General features: G+C 50.1%; 1 protein-coding gene across 1 annotated transcript; it reads right to left on the bottom strand.

The window, feature by feature from the left end:
• Nucleotides 1–15,509, bottom strand: LOC306667802 (serine/threonine-protein kinase PINK1, mitochondrial-like). Its single transcript, XM_079150590.1, is given in 10 exon segments — nt 1–300; nt 1,279–1,515; nt 1,804–1,931; nt 4,894–5,057; nt 5,453–5,641; nt 8,333–8,433; nt 9,802–9,823; nt 9,825–10,087; nt 15,051–15,306; nt 15,308–15,509. Coding segments are annotated over 10 exon segments (1,740 nt in total). The 5' UTR covers nt 15,430–15,509; the 3' UTR covers nt 1–42.
• Nucleotides 15,510–17,742: the final 2,233 nt, after the last annotated feature.

Genomic DNA, 17,742 nt, shown 5'->3' with positions numbered 1-17,742 from the left:
TGCCGCTGAGTCCTTTTACTAATACCCGCTGGCGCAGAGCCATCAGGGGGCTGCCCGCCAGGAGCAGAGGAGGAGGGCTGCCTGGCAGAGCGTGTCGCACTCCAGGTTGGCCAGGAACAGCACCTTCAGCTTTGCTTCCACGCAGCTCTTCTCCGCCAGCCCGTGGGCCAACAGGGCGGCAGCCGATTGGTGGAGGAGCCAGCGGATCATCTTGTCTAGTTTCAGATTCTTCAGGGCTAGAACCTGCTCGCCCCAGAGACTCAAATGAAGCACATTTGCGGCTACTCGGGCAGATGGTCTCTGCAACAGGAAGGGAAGCTGAGGCTCAGGACAGCAGGGACAGGCACTCAGCCTACTCTGTTACTGTCCCTTCTCTGGCCCCAACCCGTCTCCCCCTGTACCGCCCCTTCCTGAAACCTTTCCCTCGCTGGCACTGGCAGCTCTGGCTGGGCTCCAGGCTTCCGCACGTGTTTAGGTATGAATGTTGGCACATGCAGTGTTGGCACAGCCTTTGGGCACAAGGCTCTGCCTGATCCCTTGTACCAGGCTGGGTTATGTAGTCTCTCATTACTTCACTTCATAACTGGGTTTAGATGCTAGTTGAACAAGCCTTCACTGAGCACCTGCTGTGATCAAGACAGCAGGCCCTGGGCCATGAGAGGTCAGCAGAAAGCAGCGCGACAGCAGACAGACTGGCCTTGTGTCTCTACAGTAAGGCCCAGACGTCCAGATCTGCCTTCTGGGGTTGTTTCCCCACCTCTGCCTGATTAGATCTTGGCGCTCTGCGTAGGTTACATCTCCATTAACCATTTCTCAAAAGCGCATCCCCTTCCCTCTGAGTCACTAAGAAACTAAACAAGGGCTGGGGAGATGGCTCAGTCGGTAGAGTGCTTGCAAGCACAAGGCCCTGGGTTCGATCCCCAGCACCACAAAAAAAAAAAAAAAAAAGAAACTAAACGAGCCAAGAAGAGCTGGGGCTGCAGCCAGGTGGTAGCACACCTGCCCAGCGTGTGTGAGATCCCAGTTTCAATCCCTGGCATGGCGAAAAACAGAATAAAAAAGCCAAGGAGAATCGAATTGCTGGAATTCTGACCACGATCTGGTGGACAGCTCCCCTGCTCCTGTTCACTCAAAATCGATCTGGTTCTGGACTTGGGCCTCTACCTGTGTAACACAGAGGCTCTGCCTGGCACGTTAGCGCTTGCCCAAGCCTGACTGTGCTCTAGAACGTGAACTGAGATCCACACGGTCACCCTCAAAGCCGGGGGACAGCCTCACCTTGCTGGCCTCTCGCTGGAGCAGTGCCCTCACCAACTGCCTGGTGTCCAGAGGCACCGACTCAGGCAGTGTGGGCAGCTGAGCCTCTTGGTAACTGCGGCTTTCAAGGTGGGTCCTGCCCTGGCCATAGAAGGGATTGGCAAGCCCGAAGATTTCGTAGGCGATGGCTCCCACTGCCCAGGCGTCGGCCTTGCTGTAGTCAATCACTGCTCTGGGGCCAGGACAGGCTGTGGACACCTGCTCCGGAAGCAGAGGGTGAGAGGTCATAGCACTGGCAGTTCTACCGGTTCATGCTCCTGCGTGTCCCCTAAGCCAGAGGCTAATCTGAACTCTCAAGGAGCCCAGGACTCAGTGACTTCTGGCTCAGACCTAGAAGATCCGCTGAGGCTGCCTAGTGGATGCACTGGGAATGCAGGGAGACCCGGGTTAGGGCACAGTGGCAGGGAAGGAACCTCGCGTCTCTCTGTCACTTGGGGAACGTGGTGAACCCCTGTGCTGATAGAGGATGTGCACAGCGAGACTCACCTCTGGAGCTCGGAGGCAGCCGTTCCCGCCCAGATCCACATACCAGCTGGTGAAAGGCAACTGCAGGCCGACGCTCTCGTCAGCCAGGCAGCAGCCAAAATCGGAGATCACCAACCAGGGGCAGCCATCTGCGAAGGAGCAGGCAGAGGTAAGCCGCCCACCCTCCCCCACCTGCTCTGACACCCTCCCAGGTCCCCATGAGAGCCACCAAGACATGGGTAAGTGGGCTAACAGGGACTGTGCTGGCCCAGGGGTGCAGACCAGCAGCAAGGCCTGGATGGAGCCGGCTCACCAGAGAGCAGAAGAGGAGGGCCACTACAGGGACGAGGAGGGCCACTACAGGGACATGGAGGTGCCTTCAAGAAGTAAAGGCCCACAGAGTCCCCAAAGGACTTGATAAAAGTTGGGCTCCTAGACCTCATCAATGAATTCAGCAAAATAGCAGGCTATAAAATCAACACGCATAAATCTAAAGCATTTTTATACGCAAGTGATGAAACAGCTGAAAGGGAAATGAGGAAAACAACTCCATTTGCAATAGCCTCAAAAAAAAAAAAAAATACTTGGGAATCAATCTAACCAAACAGGTAAAAGATCTCTACAATGAAAATTACAAAACACTGAAGAAAGAAATTGAGGAAGACCTTAGAAGATGGAAAGATCTCCCACGTTCTTGGACAGGCAGAATTAATATTGTCAAAATGGCCATACTACCAAAAGTGCTATACAGATTCAATGCAATTCCAATTAAAATCCCAATGACGTACCTTATAGAAATAGAGCAAGCAATCATGAAATTCATCTGGAAGAATAAGAAACCCAGAATAGCTAAAGCAATCCGTAGAAGGTAGAATGAAACAGGGGGTATTGCAATACCAGACCTTCAACTATACTATAAAGCAATAGTCACAAAAACGGCATGGTATTGGCACCAAAATAGGTAGATCAATGGTACAGAATAGAGGACACGGACACAAACCCAAATAAATACAATTTTCTAATACTAGACAAAGGTGCCAAAAATATGCAATGGAGAAAAGATAGCCTCTTCAACAAATGGTGCTGGGAAAACTGGAAATCCACATGCAACAGAATGAAACTAAACCCCTATCTCTCACCCTGCACAAAAATCAACTCACAATGGATCAAGGACCTCAAAATCAGACCAGAGACCTTGCATCTTATAGAAGAAAAAATACGTCCAAATCTTCACCTTGTTGGCTTAGGATCAGACTTCCTTAACAGGACTCCCATAGCAAAAGAAATAAAAGCAAGAATCAATAACTGGGATAGATTCAAACTGAAAAGCTTTCTCTCAGCAAAGGAAACTATCAGCAATGCGAAGAGAGAGCCTACAGAGTGGGAGAATATCTTTGCCACTCATACTACAGATAGAGTGATAATTTCCAGAATATATAAAGAACTCAAAAAACTCTACACCAAGAATACAAATAACCCAATCAACAAATGGGCTAAGGATATGAACAGACACTTCACAGAAGATCTACAAGCATATAAAAAGATCTACTCAAACATATAAAAAAATGTTCACCATCTTTAGTAATAAGAGAAATGCAAATCAAAAGTACACTAAGATTCCATCTCACCCCAATTAGAATGGCGATTATCAAGAATACAAGCAACAATAGGTGTTGGAGAGGATGTGGGGAAAAAGGTACACTCATACATTGCTGGTGGGGCTGCAAATTAGTGCAGCCACTCTGGAAAGCAGTGTGGAGATTCCTTAGAAAACTTGGAATGGACCCACCATTTGACCCAGCTATCCCACTCCTCGGCCTATACCCAAAGGACTTAAAATCAGCATACTACAGAGATACAGCCACATCAATGTTCATAGCTGCTCAATTCACAATAGCCAGACTGTGGAACCAACCTAGATGTCCTTCAATTGATGAATGGATAAAGAAACTGTGGTATATATATACAATGGAATATTATTCAGCTATAAAGAATAATAAAATTATGGCATTTGCAGGCAAATGGATGAAATTGGAGAATATCATGCTAAGTGAGATAAGCTAATCTCAAAAATCCAAAGGGCGAATGATCTCACTGATAAGTGGATGATGACACATAATGGGGGGTGGGAGGGGGGCAAGAATGGAGGAAGGAGGGACTGTATAGAGGGGAAAGAGGGGTGGGAGGGGTGGGGGGGAAGGAAAAAATAACAATGAATCAAACATCATTACCGTATGTAAACGTATGATTATGCAAATGGCATGCTGTTACTCCATGTACAAACAGAAACAACATGTATCCCATTTGTTTACAATAAAAATAAATTAAAAAAAAAAGTTGGGCTCCATCTAATAACTTTCTAGTAATTAATTTTCTAGTAACTGGGGTCGTCCCAGACCAAAGGAGCTGTCTTGACTCCAATGATCCCAAAGGACACTTATATCCCAGAAGATTTGGATTTGAGTTTGAAATCCGAATAAACCTAAGAAACAGGTGCATTAGGAATTAGTTATCTGTAAAAAGAATTCACATGGTTTCTTTAAAAAGCTAGTTCCTTTAGTCATTTAATTCTTTAAAATCTTCTAGTTCAAAAATGCATCGGGGGCTGGGTCGTGCTCAGTGGTGGAGACTCGCCTAGCATGGGTTCCAGTCTCAGCACTGCATATAAATAAGTGGATAAAAATAAAGATCCATCAACAATGAAATACATACATATATAAATTTTTTTTAAAAATCCACCAGGTGTGTGAATCCCCTTTGCAGTGTCCGGGCAGGCAGGTGGCTCCTACCAGAACGCCTCCAGGGGTGGGGGCTCATTGTCTGCAGGGGCAGCTGGGCTGGCGTTTGGACAACTCCTGCTGTGGGAAAACTTCTTTCTTTCCTGTTGAGCCAAGGACCCCCTCTCATCTGCTTTATTCGAGAAGAACTGCAGCACTAGATTCTTGTTCCAGAAGTGGGCAATGGAGGGGGACCTGGGCTGTCACAGAGCCTGCCTCTGGAGGAGGGGCTGCCTGGCTCTTGAGAATGGAGCCAAGTGAGGACACGATGGCTTAAGACACAGCATAAAAATCAAAATGGACCCCGAGGGCCCTGATGCCGCAGCTCCCCTACCTGCGTCCAGCTCCACCAGAATGTTGTCGGATTTGAGGTCTCTGTGCGCGATGCGCTGCTGGACCAGGTGGTCCACGCCTTCCAGTAACTGCAGGGTCATCATGGTGGCCAGGCGGGGGCTGGGAGTGTTCGTGCGCAGGTACTGGCGCAGAGTACAGGGGTAGCTGGTGGGAAGTGACAAAATCCGTGGCTGTCACACAGCACGATCCCCAGCACCGAGGTCAGTTAGGATCAGACCCTCCTCGTCCCCTTCCTGGGGCTCCTTATTTCCTTTTTCTCACATATTCTCATGGTTCCCACCGGCCCACTACCCAGAGATTAGGAATCACCGCGGCTCCCCATGTTGAACGGTGCAGAGCCCTTAAACACCTGCTGGGCAGCCGGGACGCAGAGGGCAAAGAGGAAGTGCCAGCCACGGAGAAGCACCTCATTTTCCCAAGAACTCATCCCAAAGGCAGGCTTCTCTGGGGTCCACGCTCTCTCTGCTCAGCTTATTCTCCCGGAAGCCCCCGGGAAACCTCTGAGGGCAGGGACCAGCCTGGGCCCTGCCAGGCCCTGCCTCTTACTTCTCATGACGAGGAACAGCGTGCGTCCGTGGCCCAGGCCTTCAGGGTGCAGATGCGGGGGCAGCACGTCAGGGTAGTCGGTCAGGGCCCCGGGCAGCAGCGGCACAGAGGAGGTGAAGGCGCGGACGACCCGGATGATGTTGGGGTGAGGCGCTAGCTGCTTGGGCCCTCCCTTGGATTTTCTATTCGGCCAAATGGGACAATGTATCAGAGACAGCAGTTGGAAGATAATGATCTAAGGCCACAGCAAAAGCAGGTTTTCATTTACTCACTTATTTATTTACCAAATGTTTATTGCAGGCTTGCCATGTTCCAGGTATTGTACCTGGCGTTGGGGTCCAAACCTCAGTGCAGATGGCTCGCCACATTCTATGACTCCCCTAGTCCCTCCTTCAGCCCATCTGTCCCTCCCTCCATCTGTCCGTCCATCCCATGTGGCAGAACACAGTGGTGCAGAGACCCTGGACTCGGCCTGGTGCAGGCCCGTGCCGTGAGTCCTGGCCAAGTTCCCTGCCTTCTCTTGGCCCAGGGCCAAGCGCCAGGTCTAAGGTAGTGAAACACCAGGGCACCTAAGTCACGTCAGTAGCGCAACAGCAAGTGGTGGCTGCTACAATTTTTGATTCAACTAATGTCTATTGTTTTCACACCGTGTCCTCGTCACCATGCCAGGGTGCTGTGGCGCTAATCAGAGGACAAACCCTTGTGGGTTTGTGATCTAACGGGAGAGGGGCATCCACTCACGATCTTAGCTCTGCAGGGACAGGGACCCCCCCTCAGTCACCTCTGTGGTTCTACTTTGCCGTGGACACAGAAGCGGTTAGGAGCAGTGACCACCGCCTGCCTGCCAGGCCCTCTCTTCCTCCAGGAAGCCCCACACCCACGGCCCTGGTGAGGCTCAGCAGCCACGTTTTGGATAGGGTGGCTCTGCCTGCTGACTGGACCAAGGGTGACCTGCCCCAAGGGCAGTGAGTGGATGGCACATCCGAGATCCAAGTGGTTAGTGGGAAAAGGACAGGCAGCTTCTCTCTTTAGGAGTGTGACGGGGAAGCTGGCCAGTCAGCAATGGAGCTGAGGAGAAGGACACCTGGAATATGATGGAGCCATGGAAAGCCAAGATGGGAGCAGGCCGCAGGCTGGCAGAAGCAGAAGGGCCATGGAGGAAGCAAGGAGGCTGAGGTAAAGAGGGGGGCGCGGCAGGTCAGAGATGAGCAGCGACAACACGGAGAGCAGAGGCCTGCCCGTCCCTGCGCACTCTGGGCCTTGTGGACACGTCCGTGGTGTGACCTTGTGCTGCGCCTTCTCCTGGGTCACTGGTCCTACTCCACACAGCACAGTTCCTGCCCTCAGGTCACTGCACTAGGAGGAGAACCTGGCCCACAGCGGGAAGCCGTGGGGCCCAGGCAGGTGTCAAGGCAGCTCTGAGGCAGACTGTGGGCTGGGCCCGGGAGACGTGTGGGGCGGGTCCCAAGGGAGACCCGACCTGCAGCAGCCAGGTTGAGCAAGGCGCACCCCCAGGAGGCCCTGGAGCTCCCGGGGAAGGACGAGACGTGAGGTGGGCAGTGGCGAGGGCCCGAGCGCACAGCAGCACTGAGGCCAGTACAGCTGCCGGCCCTGTCTCTCTGCGCCCGGGTACACAGCGTGGCGCTGCGGTACGGCTGGGCACAGAACATCGACACAGGCACCCTGACCTCAAGCCAGTGGTGACGATGCCATGACAACAGCCAGGGGGTGACAGCGGCAGGTGGGCGGTCTGGGCAGGCGATGTCACCATGGTCACAGCTATGTGGCGGCACCACGTCAGCTGACAGCAGAAGGGGCCGCCTGCAGACGCTGTGGGGAGAGCCCAGTCCTCAGCCACCTCAGCCACTGCTGCCATGGTGCAGGGCGCTCGCCACACAGCGGCCCCGGCCCCAGAGGCTTTCCACCTGGAGCTCAGCTTCCTATCTCTGGCTTCTTGCTCTGACAGAAGTGAGACCTCTAAAGCAGCTCTCCCGGGAACCCAGAGCAGCAGTGGCGCCATACAGGCATCAGGGGAGCACAGGTGTCTCCTCTGTCCCCAGCGTGAGCGCAGGCTTCACTGAGACCTGCTGACGGGAGTGACGAAGCTGAAGCCGGGCTGCTGTCCCCTCCTCCCTCTGCCCAGAACACCTTTTCCTCTGCTCTTTTGCCAGGAAATGCCGGTTCATCCTTCCCAGGACAGCTCAGACTGTTCCCCAGCGAGGCCCAGGGGGCCCTGCCCTATAGTGTCCCCCTCCCTTGGCAACCCAGCATGTGCTCTTCTAGCACTTACTGTGCTTTGCCCTGGCTGGGTTCACATCGCTTTTTAAAAAGCTCTTGGTGCCCGCTGCGGTGGCGCACGCCTGTAATCCCAGCTGCTTGCGAGGCTGAGGCAGGAGAATCGAAAGTTCAAAGCCAGCCTCAGCAAAGGCGAAGCGCTAGGCAACTCAGTGAGACCCTGTCTCTAAACAAGACACAAAATAGGGCTGGGGATGTGGCTCAGTGACCGAGTGCTCCTCAATTTCCCTAGTACCCTACCAAAAAACTCTTGGCCTCATTAGGTGTCTGCGGATATAACTGGAACTTCCCCCCTATGGGGAGAGTCATTTTCACCACTAGGTGGCGCTCCACCTGTGCACTGCTTAGGAATCAGAACTGATTTATTTCCCCGCGTTCCCAGGGGGCATGTGTGGATGCCCTTCTCTTACCTGCTCCAGTGTGAATTAGCCATTTGCATCACTAGTTGGATTCAGAAGATCCTCAATCTTCCCAAACCAAATCACCCACTAACTGAAAATTCATTATCCATGACGTGGTTGGAGCAAGCCTTTATTAACCACTACGAGCTCCGACCTGTGAGGGCTGAGGACACTCACCTGTAAGTGACTGCTCCATACTCCCCAGCCAAGGCCACTCGGCTAGCTGGGACCAGCTCCTGGCTCATCTTCCTAAAGATGGCTTCGCTGGAAGAGCCCGCCTGGAACACATCCATAGTTCATCCAGTTACACAGGACGAAGTGGGGCACAGAGTTCCAAGCCTGCCTGTGATCCGGATCAGTACAACTGCTGCCTAGATTTGGCTTGACCTTCAAGATAAGATAAGCAGCAGCAAGCCAACCTAGTTCCCTCTGGGAGAGAGAGGGGAGGTGCTCTCCATGCCAAATCAGAGGACGTTTCCCAGGCCCCTTGGTAGTCGAGGGTGCTGGGGGCAGGAGGAGAGGTCAGCATGGTCAGGACATGGATGCTTCTTCCTCCCATGGATTCCTCTGGCCACCACTAGCTCAAAACTGCTGGGTCACTACGTCTCCATTTGCAGGCTCCCTTTGGCAGACAGACCAGAGCTAGAAAAACTCCAACCGAATAAGGTGTTCAGGATCATGGCAGCCTTCCCTGACCCCCACACACAGAACCCCAGGAGGAAGAAGAGCACCTGATCTTACTCATTACATTATGAACAACTCTCAGGACTACGTGGCTTGTTAAGCACCAAGAAATCATATAACAATTGACAGTCCTTTGCTTTGTGAATGTGACATCGACCACACCCCCCCAGTGGAAATTTGAGTCTACGACTGGAGGTTTTCACGTGCAAAGGACTCGGGCTACTTGCGGGCTATTGACCCAGTCTGGAGCGCAACAGTCTAATAACCTTCATACCCCAAGTTTACCAAGAAACCTGCAGGTCCAGGTCCAGCATGAGCTGTTGCCTCCTTAGCCTTGGAGGGATGCTTTGGGCAGGAGTGAGAACTTTGGGTCTTGATTAATTTTTCTGGACCCATCTTGCAATGGCAAGGTTAAAAATTAAATAGAAATATTTTGGTGTTTGTGGTGGAAAAATCTTCCAAAGCCTTGAGTCCTTGCCAGAGCTGAGAGCCGGGAGGTGACAAGCAAGCCTTCAATCTGGAGGTGGGGCTACGGGGTTCACAGCAGAGGAGCAGGGTTCCTCCTTTCCAGGAGGCAGGGTCACAGAAGGGGTAGCAGAGAGCGGCCATATGGTGACCTGAAATGAACTAAATGTCGTCTAGGCACTTGCTCCTCCGAGTGTGGTTTACTAACCAGCAGCCCTTGCATCACCTGGGAGCTTGCTGTAAAGACCCTCAGGCTCTGTGGCCCCATCCTGACTTGCTAAACCAGATCCCTAGGTGGCTGTGGGCACTTATAATTGGAGAAATGCAGCTTCAGACTCTCCAGAGAGGATGAGGAAGCCTAACCACACTAGGCCCCTTTTCTGTGTGTGGAGAACGTGTCTTTTCCTAGGTATTTCCAGGGAAAAAAACTCCACCAGGTCCACCATGATTGGCATATGGAGAAACACCTGCTTGGAACAGGAACGGCCCTTCCTTACCGAGATGTTCCACATCATCTGATGGCCAAGGGAAAGGCTGGGGCCCCGGAGCCTGCTCCCTCTCCTCTCCTTGTTGGGTGACATCCGGGCCTCTCCCTGGAAGAGGCCTGATGGGCTTTGCCTTCTCCAGATGCTGGGACAGTGCAGGCATGGTGGCTTCATACACGGCAGCACTGCAGCCCTTGCCGATGGACTGTCCTATCAGGTAGTCCTCCAGCCTGAAGCCCTGCACAGCGTTGCGTGTCCAGTGGGTCAGGCACTGGCTTGTTTTCTGGGTAAAAATTGCCTGTAAGGAGAAAAGAATGCACTGGGCCAGGAGCCTGCCATGCCCGGGGAAAGGGCACAGTCGGGAGGGACAGTGAGGCGGGGTCAATAAAAGTGACCATGTGGGTTTGACTGCTGTCCTGAGCTCAGGCCATCCTGCCCCTCTTTATTCAGAACAATCCTCCTCAACATTCCTTCGTATCTTTGAGGTCATCCACTGGAACCCAGCACAGAGCACAGCCAGTCAGCCACAAGGCCAGGGCTCCTGGGTCCTGCAGCGGCACACGCCCCGTGGCTGCCCTCAACCTGCTGGCTCAGACTCCAGCATCTGTGGAGGCAGCTCCTCTGGGAAGCCCTCGCCTGCCTACCACGGGTGCAGGAGCAACAGTGACCTCACTTGGGAGCCACTTGGGGAGACCAGGGGGTGAGAGCTGTCATCAAGTCCCGTCTTCCCATCTCTGCCTGGGAGGGCTCTGCCCGCCCACTCTGCTTGGGAGCAAGGGCTGTGCTGGGCGGCCCTGGGAAGAGAGCGCTGCCTTCCCCACATCTGGGCTGTCCCCGCTTCAGGTGGCGGTGACGTCATTTCGCCAGTCACCTAGGCTCTGCCTGTGCCCTCCGCTGGTCTGATCTGCTGATGCCCTTTTCCAATTTCATTGGCCAATCATGCAGGAGCACCAGGTTGCAGAGTTGGTACCCAGCTAGGCAGCGCCTCTGGGACACCGAGCTCCACGCTTCCTATGATCACACGGCCCCTTTGCTGGCTCCAGGGCAGCTCATACCACACTGTTTTCACCTGACACTATTCATTCCCAACCCACCAGGGGCTGGTTGACTACAGCCAGCCTCTGTGTATGCAGGCTCTGCATCCCAGATTCAACCAACCGCGGATGGAAAGTACTCAGAAAAAATCGCAATTGCAACAGAACATGGACACTTTTTGGTCATTATTCTATAAACGTGGCATTTATAAGTTATTATAATTTATAAGTTTATATATAGTTTATAACAATTTATGTTATGGAGATGATTTAAAGTATGCAGAAAAATGTACATAGATTGTACACAAACACAGTCATTTTATGAAGACAAGCATCCAAGGACTCTGTATCTGAAGGGGGTTCTGGAACCCATCCCCTGTGGATACCAATGGATGACTGCCCGGCCCCAGAGCTTTGCCAGGCTGGCTGTGCATGTCCACACCTCTCCCTGCTACACTGTCCCCTGCCCCCCATGTCTACATCCCACCTCTGCCCGGTCCTCTGAGTCACCCACCAACTCAAGTGCTTCCTTCTCTATAACCATCTCTGATGTCCAGCCCACAGCAGCTTTCCTTCCGGAATTCTCCTAAGTACTAAGCTACTGTCCACTTTCACTATAACTTTGAACTGTTTAATAAAAATTCAAGTTTATCTTACCTTGCCAGTAATTTTATAAACTCTATACAGAACTGATATTTGTACAGTGATTGCATATCAACCATGCTTTGAGAAATCTCTCTCTATAAGTGTGTATGTGTGTGTGTATAAAACTTTTATCTTGAAATAATTATAGACTCACAGGAAGTTGTGAAAAATCGTACGAGGTGTTTCTTTGCATCCTTCCCCAGCTTCTCCCACTGGTGACAGCTTACGTGGCAGTAGTGAAATATCAAACCCTGGGCATGACATTGGCACACAGATAGTGACAGCCCTTACTCAGCTGCCACTGTTCTTTAACTTGCAGCGTGGTGTCCCTGTGCAATTTCAGCAGGTTCACGTGCTCGCCACCACGATCAAGCTGCAGAAACCGTTCCCTCACACATGGAAGAACCCTCTGGGCTTTATCTATGTACCTGCGCCACCAGCCCTGCCCTGGCCCCTGTCCCTGGACAACCCCTGACCTGTTTCGCCACCTCTGTAGTTAACCATGTCAAGGGACTTAGCGGAAATGGAGCCGCAGTGTGTAACACTCGGGACTTTTTCCAAGCATACTGCCATTCAGGTTGTTGCAGGGGAGTAGTGTTACTGCTATGTAGGGAATTTATCATGGACGTACCTGAGTTCGTGTGACCACTCACCTGTGGAAGCACATTTGGGCTGCTTTTAACATTTAAAAAACTATGAATAATGCTATTATGACATTTTGTGTAGGTTCTTCTTTAAAAGTTATATTTATTTATTTAAGTTGTGAAATATAGACAACATAAGTTTACCATCTTTTTTTTTTTTTTTCTTTGCAGTGGTACTGGGGATTGAGAGATTGAACCCAGGAGCGCTTTGCCACTGAGATACATCCCCAGCTCTTTTCATCCTCCATTTTGATACAGGGTCTCGCTAAGTTTACGGAGGCTGGCCTTGAACTTCAGATCCTGTCGCCTTGGCCTCCGCCACCTTACCATTTTTAAGTGTGGGATTCAGCAGCAGTGAGCCCATCCACACTGCTGTGTAACCATCAAAACCATCCATCTCCAGAACTTTTTTCATGCTGCAAACTGAATTTCTGTATCCACTAAACTACAGCTCTCCCATTCTCCCTCAGTGTCTGATAACAAATGATTTACTTTCTACAAATCTGATACTCTAGAAACCTCTTATGAGTGGAATCATACACTATTTATCCTTGAGGTTCATCCATGTTGTAGCACATGTCAAAACCTCCTTTCTTTTCAGGCTGAATTACATTCTATGGGTACATACATATCTCTTATCCATTTCATCCGTGGATGGACACCTGGTTCACTTCCATCTCTTGATTACTGTAAACAATGCTGCTATGAACTGGAATGTGTTCATGTCCTTGATTTAAAGTGTTTGGGGTGTATCATCAATGGAATTGCTGGACATGCTGATTCTATTTTTAATTTTTTGAGGAATTGCTATACTGTTTTCCATAGCATCTGCTTGTGCACAGGTTCTGTGTAAACATGGTTTTTCATTTCTCCAGGTAAATGCCTAAGACTACAATGACAGGGTGGTATGGCAAATATACTTTTGGTTTTGTAAGAACTGCCGAATGGCTTTGCATTTTACATCTAGCAACACAGAAGAGATCCAGTTTCTCCACTTCCTCACCAGCATTTGGTATTGTCATTATTTTTTATTTTATCAGTTCTAATAAATATGCAGATAGAATTCATTGTTTTAAATGTGCATTTCTCAAGTGGCTAGAGATGTTCACACATCTTTTTCATATGCCTGTCTGGCACCTGTATCTCCTCTTCTGCAAAATAAACTCATGCCTTCTGCCTTGTTTATGAATAAACTTTTAAAAACTTGCCTTCATCTAAGAACAGGGAACAGTCATGATTCTACTCCAGTCTGACTACATGGGAACTTTAGTACGAGAATGGTCAGATGTGGTGATTTTGTTCAAAAGAAGTCAAATTCCTGAATTTTTCATGTGAAATTAATGGGTAGTTAAAAATTTAAGACACAGGAGGAGAAAAGGGTGTGTGAATGGTAAGCTGGGAAAGGAAAAAGAAAAAGTCTCTTTAATTTTAAGCAGAATTTATGAAATTTCCCACCCTTCACTTTTGTCAGTTAAGTCATGGCAAAAGACAAGGATTGAGATTGAGGATTAGGCCAGATGTCACCTGTCACCCCAAACTTGTGAGAACTCAAACATGAGACACTCTGGTGATGAGGAACTAGAACTGGGCTGGAAACCAGAAATGCGGCTTGGTCCTTAACCTGCTGTGTCCTTAGGCATGTCTGTCTTAGCCCCAACCTGTAAAATGCAGGGCTACACTCAGTAAGTTCCCCAGGAAAAGTACTGACATTCCTCTAAGAGGACAGAATTCTGGCCACCAAGTCTTCAGACTTGAAATGCAGGGCTGGCTGGGTCTGCAGACTGCCCCTGCTGGCCTATCCTGCAGATTTTAGACTTGCCAGCCCACAGGAAGCCAAGTCCTAAAATAGATCCTTCTAAATATACACACCCCTTTGGTTTCGTTTGTCTGGAGGGCCCTGACTATTGCATTTTGAGCAGAAACAAAGGTCTCTGGGCTGTTTATTTTAAGCATTTTAAAAATCTAAGAACCCCTATGTGTCATATCCAGTTGCTAGTGATAACTCTATACAGGTTAGCTAATTGTTTGGTCTGTTTTTTCCTGCCATGCATAGTTTCTATTGTGGTTCAACTATGTCACTTACTAATAGTTCGGCACCGCGAGGCACCCTGCCTCAGTGGTTAAGGGCACTTACTCTAGAAAACCACAGCCCACGGCCTTTATTAGCTCAGAAAATTGAGCAGGTCACTTCATCTGAATACCTGTGCTCCTCCAAAAAATTAGGGATGACAACTATCTCAGAAATGAGTGTTATAATTTAGCTATCATTAAATTTTTAGAAGAAGTATACAAAGTCACTTGCCATGGTGTAACTGGAGCTATAATTAGCAGCACATCTTCCAAAATCTACTGTTTTGAGGAAGGAAAACAGTAAAATAAATGGGAGGTGCTGGTCTCATATCAGACATCCGCAACGATGAAATATTATCAACCTTAACTGGTGATTTCCAAGGAATTTCCAGTACGTTTCAAAATTGGACCTTAACTTTCTCCCTAGCCCCCACCACCTCAAGGCTCTTGTCCTCTCCATCGACACCCTCGGAATCCTGCACCCAAGATCCGCCTAGGCACTTAGTCCAGTCCAGTCTAGTGCCCCGACCCTGGAAATGTCCAATCACAGGTCAGGGTCCTGTTAATAGCCCCGCCCCAAACCAGGAGACTCAAGACCCGCCCCCGACCCACCCCCAATTTCCTCCCGGCTCAGGGCTTGCCTCCAGATTTGCCTCGGCTCCTGGCCACGCCCCATCTGGTTCAGGTCCACCCCTAACCATAGCCCAGCCAACCCCGGAAGAGGGTCCATCCATTAGCCACGCCCCTGAATCTAGCCCCGCCCCTGCCTGACTCAGGGCTCCCCCCACACCCCAGGCTCAGGCCCGCCTCCAACATAAGCCCCGCCCCGCCGGCTCAGGGACTTCGCGCCAGCCGGGCCCACGCTCACCTGGATCTCCTGACAGGCCGACGCAGCCCGCCGGCCTTCCGCCTGCTTCTCCTCTATGAGGCCCAGCCCCAGCCCGAAGGCCAGAAAGACGGCTCGGCCGTAAGGGCCCGTGCCGCCCCGGGCCCGCACCACGAACTGCCTCTGGAGCCGCGCCGCCAGCCCGACCACCGACTGGCGGAAGAAGCGGTAGCGGTCTGGGAGTCCGAGCCCGCGCGGCTCTGCGCCGGGTCCCGGGGCCCGGCCCCGGCGCTCTCCGCCCCCAGCCGGCCGCTGGGCCGGGCCTTCCCCAGCTGCAAGCTGGGCCAGGCTTGGCTGTGAAGCGCAGCAGCAGCGACCGACCCAGTTGCAGGCCCCGGCCCAGCGCCTGTCGCACCGCCATGGTGGCGCCGCGACCCGGTCCCGCTGCCACCGCCACAAACGTCTGGAACACCGGTGACAACAAACTTGGGGAGGCGTCTCTGCGCAGGCGCAGCGCCGGGGGCGGGGCGGGGCGGGGCCTGGCTGGGCCGGGCCCACGGCGGTTCCTCAACCCGACTCGCGAGGGCGCTGTGTGCGCACCTGAGCGGTCGGTCGTCTCTACCTGGCCTGCCCTTTGCACCGGGTGGAAGGGGTCCAAGTTCAGCCAGGTTTTAGATGTAGACGTCACTGGTTCTGGGCCAAATCGAGAAATTGAGATGAAAAACAAATATTTATCATCAATCACTGTGCCAGACCCTTTGCATCTTTTAATTTTTTATAGGTAAAAGCGAGAAAGGGCTGTGTTCCAGGCCACGTGCAGGTATTGGAACTGAGGTTAAAGTTGCCTGCCTGTTGAGTTCTTGCCTGTTGAGTTCTTGCCTTCCCCAGTGCTCTTAGGCTCCTCTGCGGCCCTTGGCTTGTTGAGACCCCAAGGGAAATCTCGCTCAGATGTCACCATTTACGGATGAGCGATCCCCAGAAGTAGAGGGACTTGCCTAAAGTCACTAGGTTGGTTTAAGGCAGAGCCCTTTTACCCAACGCCGCTGTTAGGAGTGGATGATAAACAGATTCATTACTGAGCGGTTCTTTTTTCTTTTCTTGTCCTGTTTTTAAAATGGAATTTTCAGGTATACACAAAAATAGGATCATATAGTGAACTCCACTACCCATCATCCAGCTTCAACAGTTACCAATAGGCATTGTTTTTCTTCACTTAAACCTTCCTATCCCCAGTTCCACTATTTTAAACCAGACATCTGATTAATTCATTTAATACTTGTGTCTATTTCTAAGAGACAACTTAAAAAAATTACCACTTCTAAAAAGATTAACACTAACTCCATGATATCATTCAATGCCCAGTGAATATTTTAAAATTTCTTCATTATTTTGTATTAGTTATTCAAATTGGGATCCGAAGAAAGTCTACATGGTTTGTTTGTTTGGTAGGTTATTTATTTATTTTTAATTCTTTCTGGTTCTACATGACAGTAGAATGTATTTTGACATGCATACATGGAGTATAACTTCATACTCTTGTACATGATGTAGAGTTACACTGGTAGTGTATTCATATATGAACACAGGAAAGTTATGTCTGATTCATTCTGTCTTTCTCATCCCCCACCATTGTGAGTCAGCATTCGAATATCAGAGAGAACATTCAGCCTTTGTTTTTTGGGGGATTGGCTTATTTTACTTAGCATGATAGCCTTCAGTTCCATTCATTTACAGCGAATGCCATAATTTCATTCTTCTTTTCGACCAGGTAATATTCCATTGTATATATGTACCACATTTTCTTTATCCATTCATCTATTGAAGGATACTTAGGTTGGTTCCATAGCTTAGCTATTGTTAACTGAGTTACTGTAAATATTGATGTTGCTGTATCACTATAGTATTCTGATTTTAAGTCCTTTGGGTAAGTGCAAGGAGTGGGATAACTGGGTCAAATGGTGTTTCCATTCCAAGTTTTCTGAAGAATTTCCATACTGCTTTTCAGAGTGGTTGCATCAATTTGCAGTTTGGTGGGTTATTTTTTAACCAGGCACCAAGTCATCCCTGAGCTGAGGAGGTAATTTTGGGGCACTGCCATTTTTCAAATGTTCCTGTAGTCTTAGATACCTCTATTCCTTACCTGAAAGCTGACTGTGAATGAAAGACCCTAAAGACAGATAGAACTTTTTTGAAGGTGTGGCCATGTATCTGTGTGTGTGATTGGGGGAACTTAAGGGCCAGGAGATATTTATCTGATTTGAGACCCACATTGCATTGCTTGAGGAGAAAGGCACAGCCTACCCCATTTATTTCAGGGCTATTTGCATGGTTGCGTAAGGATAGGAAGCTTGAGTATAGAAATCAGGCAACTGCAAAGGGATCTACCTTTGAAATGGTGGATTTAAACATACATATGTGTAAATATGTGAGATGGGTACATGTAGATATACAAATGGGAACCCAGTAATTTCACTCCTCGCTATGGCTGCTCAGAAATGCATACACATGTTCCCCAAGAATGTTCAGAGCAACATTGTTCAACCTTGTATGAAACTGGAAGTAGCCCCAATGCCTATCTACAGTAGACTGGATAAATCGTGGTCTACTTCCTCATTGGAGCACTAACAGCCATCCCTATATTCAACATCATGGGTGCATTCTGTAAACACACTGATGAGTTACAGGCAGACCTAAAGGAGTAAATACTGATTGCACTTAGGTAAAGTTGAAACTG

The sequence above is a fragment of the Sciurus vulgaris genome, assembly GCF_902686455.1.
Source record: "Sciurus vulgaris genome assembly, chromosome: 1".
In the NCBI taxonomy this organism is placed as follows: domain Eukaryota; kingdom Metazoa; phylum Chordata; class Mammalia; order Rodentia; family Sciuridae; genus Sciurus; species Sciurus vulgaris.
Note: the sequence above shows the minus strand (reverse complement) of the source record. Positions and strands in the feature narration are given on the sequence as shown.